At 38.6% G+C, this 4594-nt stretch overlaps 1 protein-coding gene across 1 annotated transcript in view; it reads left to right on the top strand.

The window, feature by feature from the left end:
* Window positions 1–4594, top strand: part of LOC107659453 (plexin domain-containing protein 2-like) — a 68817-nt gene that overhangs the window by 48115 nt on the left and 16108 nt on the right. Inside the window, exons 5-6 of the mRNA XM_016448402.1 lie at window positions 611–733; window positions 2326–2444. Coding sequence (XP_016303888.1) covers window positions 611–733; window positions 2326–2444 — 242 coding nt within the window. The remainder of the gene's footprint in view (window positions 1–610; window positions 734–2325; window positions 2445–4594) is intronic.

Below are 4594 nucleotides of genomic sequence, written 5' to 3'. Positions count from 1 at the left end.
AAAACAATTTTGAATATTGTCATTTATGTTTTTTTTTTTTTTTAATAACTATGTTGTAAATATTTGTTAATTGAGGCAGTCTGTTTATTTTTTTTGTCTGTGTGTGTGGGTGTAAATATGTGTATTTTGTTATCCTATGTTGGTTACTGTTTTTTTTTTTTTTAAATAATAATAATAGTAAAAACGTTGGTCAGTATAGTCCAGGTTAGCTGAATTCCTGTGGTAAGATTTGCAGACGAATGTTGAAGCCACATTTTAGAATATGTATGTGTGGAAGGTCCTCTCTCCTTTCTGTGAGTGGGATGAAAGGAGGCATTTATATGGCTAATTAGAGTATTAATCACTTTGGAGACAGGCCAGGGCTGTTTGCCAGAATGCATAGATGAGAAAGGAGGAGACTACAGAGATAAAGAGTAGAAAGACAAACACATGTTCATGCATTGGTGCCAAAAAAAACAAAAACAAAACGTTTTTATAAACAAATTGAGTAGTTTTATCTTATTTTCATCTTGAAGATTACATTTTAAATGTATTTTTATTATTATTCTATATTGTGAATTTGTATTGTAAAGGTTTTTAGATTGTGTGTGTGGTTGTGTTGTGTTTTCAGGGTTCATCTACACAGGAGATGTGGTTCACCGAATGTTGACAGCCACACAATATATCGCTCCACTTATGGCAAACTTTGACCCCAGCCTCTCCAGAAATTCAACTGTCATCTATTTTGACAATGGTAAGAGACAGACGCAGTGGACTGTGTGTGTATGTATGTGTATATTTGTGAGCAAGAGAGACAGAGGGTGTCCTATCTGACAGAAATATATAGTGGAAAAATATATTGGTACATAAATTGGTCAGACCTGTTCAAATGCACACACCCTTTAAAAACAATAGGGCCTTTCGCACCGCGGGAACCTTTTCATAGTACCAGAACTAATTGTGGAACTACCCACTTTTTGGCGTTTTTAGTACCGGACTGCCTTTTTCGAGAACCTATGGCTGCGTTTACACTGGCACAAAAAATCCGATCTTTCGCTGTTAGACTTTTCTTGATCTTTTCTACTGTCACTTCAGTTGGGATACCAGTTATTACTCCTTTGACCCATTTCTTTTCTTCCGGTATCGAGCAGATCACTTTTTGTGCACAAATCGACTTTATTTTCAATGCCACTTTTTGTTGCCTACTATCCTTACAATATAGTCTTCCATCTCTCAACTTCTTGACACTTTCTATTGATCCTATCGTTTCCTTCATTACTTTAGACCGCTTCAGCGGATTTATTATCTTAAAAGACTCATCCACAAACTTCATCATTACCTTGAACTCCTCTTTCTTTCCTCTTATCGAATGATTTTCATTTCCACTGTCAGTTTCAGATGTATTACTCCAGATTTTCTTTCTTTTCCGATTTTCTACTAAACTCCACTCATTATTCCCGTTCCCTCCTTCTTCATCCACGCCAAACATTTCATCCTCCATTTCCGGATCCCTTCCGGACTCTACGTCACTACCTACCATGCACACTCCAGTCACAGATCAGCTGTTGCCAAAACCAACCACCAGAGCCCCACCGACGAGCTTCGTCGTACTGTGTCGGCCTCAACCAGCACAACTGGTACTAATCGTGACGTAAGTAGACATTGATTGGCCAAACGCGTATGAAAATGCCCTCACCCGCCATGATTTAAAACGCAGTGTAAACATACTGTAAACATTGTGTCAACTTATTTCGCAAGTATGGGGAACAGCGATAGATGGATGGACGCTGAAGTGCAGGCACTTGTTGCAAATGTAGCACTGCCAGTTGTCGTTGGAGATTCTTAGTCCTCCTTTCCGTTCTTTCAATCGCTTTACGTATACGTCGACTTTCCATGTCCATTATTGTGAAACCTGCGAGACACAACAAAAACACAGCTCCGATCACAGCGTCCTCCATCCTCCTGTTGTTAACATTGTTCTTCTTTGTTTCCGTTGTTGAATGCCGCACACAAATGACGTCGCTGTCGACTGGCTTACGTCATTTATTAGTACACACTGTCGGTGCGAATGCAACCCTTTAAATGGTACTGGGAAATAGTTCGCGCAAAATCGTCCCAGTACTTTAGTACTGTACATTTAGTTCTGGAACTAAAGCGGTGCGAAAGGCCCTAATGTATTTTGATTTGCCATAAATCAAACGTGTCACTTTATAGACCATGTTGTTTTCAAGATGCTCTTGTTTACAGAGGCATACAGGATCAGAAACTGAAACTATTATTAGTAGAGAATATAAGTATTAAATATATTCTCACTAATGTATAAAAGATTATGTATATGTTTCATAGGAACTGCTTTGGTTGTCCAGTGGGATCATGTCCATCTCCAGGATTCTTATAATCAAGGAAGTTTCACCTTCCAGGCTACATTACACAGTGATGGGCGAATTGTCTTTGCTTACAAAGAGGTCTGATAGATATTTTTTTCTTCCTCCATATGTCTTTCATCCTGTTTTCTATTTCTCTCCCTGTCTGTGACATGACTCTTCTGTGATTACTTCCTGTTCCATCAGAGTTTATATGATTGTGTCAGTGTCACTCTCTTTTCAATTTTCCATTTACAGACATGGTCAGGTACCATGCAATGGCAAAGTGACTTAACCAGTACAGTTAAGATATTCCATCAGTTTCACAAATCATGTGCAGTCAAATGTGACATACTTGAAATGCATGAATCCATTTTAATCATCAAATAAATCAATTGTTTTTAACGTAGTTTTATATATTATATTATATGATATTATATTATATATATTTAAATATAATTTAGTATGTACATATGTTATGTATTTATTATATACATTTAAAATATTTATATTCTTTACATGTATATTATGTATACATATATATCTCTCTAGCCCAGCTATCTATCTGTATTTATATATGCAAATGTGTTATGCACTTTACTAGTGTTATTCAAAATAAAATAAAATATGTAGCATTGCAGATAGAAATTGTCAGGGTTTGTGGAAGGGGTGAGGCAAGGACTCAGTTGCAGGAAGTTTGGGCTCTTTATTAGCAGAAATTAAACAAAACAAACAACAAAAACTACCCTGTGGGGGGAAAACACAACTGGCAACTTGAGGCAGGACAGGGCAGGAAGCACTATGGCAAACATTAGACAACAAACTGGCACAGGACTGCCAACTCAAGGAGAATAAATAGGGAGCAAACAAGAAGGATAATGAGGGACAACAGGTGGGGCAACTGAACCAATAATCAGGTAACAAGGTGGGCGGGGTTAGACAATAGACATGAGAGCACATGGTACACAGAAACAAACAAAACAAGACCCATGTGCTCACACAAATCAAAATCAAAAACACAAGCACATGGCCAACAACACAATCATAAGCCATGTGGTTGAACAAAACAAGACACGAGTGAGAAGAATGAGAGAGAATGAGAAGACTCATAAGCCACGTGTTCGCACAAAACATGACAACATGAAAGCATGCGACCGAGGGAAACCCGAGCCGAGTGCTACACAACCCTGCAAACAAGCCCGCACTGTCCCTTTACGGGCCCACTTAGGGCTAGCCTAAGGGCCCCCAGAGGGCTGCCAGCGCAGGGCCTCTGAGATTTTGCTCATTGGCAAAACGTTGGCCCCTTAGTGCTGGCCCTGCACGGGCAGCCCTCACTTAGCCCACACTATTAATCTACAACAGGGGTGCCCAACCCTGGTCCTGGTCAATGGTCCATTTGAGAGATAGGTGGCAGTAATGCACTTATAAGTCTGCGATCAGCCGTAAAGCAAGAAGAAGAAGAAGAACCCTGGTACTGATCAAACACACCTGAACCAACTAATTAGGATCTGAAGGAGCACTTGATAATTACAGACAGGGTTGTTTAATCAGGGTTGGAACTGAACTCTGTAGGAAGGTAGATCTCCTGGAACAGGATGCACCCCTGATCTATAACAATACATGTTTCACTTTAAATTCTTTTCAGCTACTATAACTTAAGTCTTTGGAAAAAAAACGTTTTCATACATCTGAAATGGATGCAGTCACCACATAACTAATGTCAGTATTGTCAAAAATGTACAGTAGTCAAAGGGATTTCAAATCAATGGATTTATTAAATACAAAATATAAAACATTCAATTCAGGTTAATACAGCTACATATAGCCAAATATGCAAATACACAAAATTAATAAACCAATGTAAGATTGTAGGATTTCATCATGTGAAAGTGCATCTGTAGTGCATCAATGTCCAAACACTGTCCATAGCTGAAATTGGCTGATAGCAAATTAATAATCCAACCTCTTGTAATGAAAACACGCCACAGTTCTCAAACAGCAGACTCTTCCTAACCAGGAACAGTCAAAAATAGTCCAGACTATGGTCCCACGTCGAAAAGAACTTTAAATCCATATTCAAACTGGACCATGATGTGGTAACCTCACACCAATAAAGAGTGCTTCTAAAATGCATACAATTACATTGTCTTAAACTGTTACCATCAATCCAAACTTTGGCCATACACACAAAAAACTCCTTTAGACTGGGCTTGAAATGATACATTTCCCAACCAGGATACAGCACAATGTGT

This window comes from Sinocyclocheilus anshuiensis, unplaced genomic scaffold (assembly GCF_001515605.1).
Source record: "Sinocyclocheilus anshuiensis isolate Anshui unplaced genomic scaffold, SAMN03320099.WGS_v1.1 scaffold815, whole genome shotgun sequence".
Taxonomy (NCBI): domain Eukaryota; kingdom Metazoa; phylum Chordata; class Actinopteri; order Cypriniformes; family Cyprinidae; genus Sinocyclocheilus; species Sinocyclocheilus anshuiensis.
Note: the sequence above shows the minus strand (reverse complement) of the source record. Positions and strands in the feature narration are given on the sequence as shown.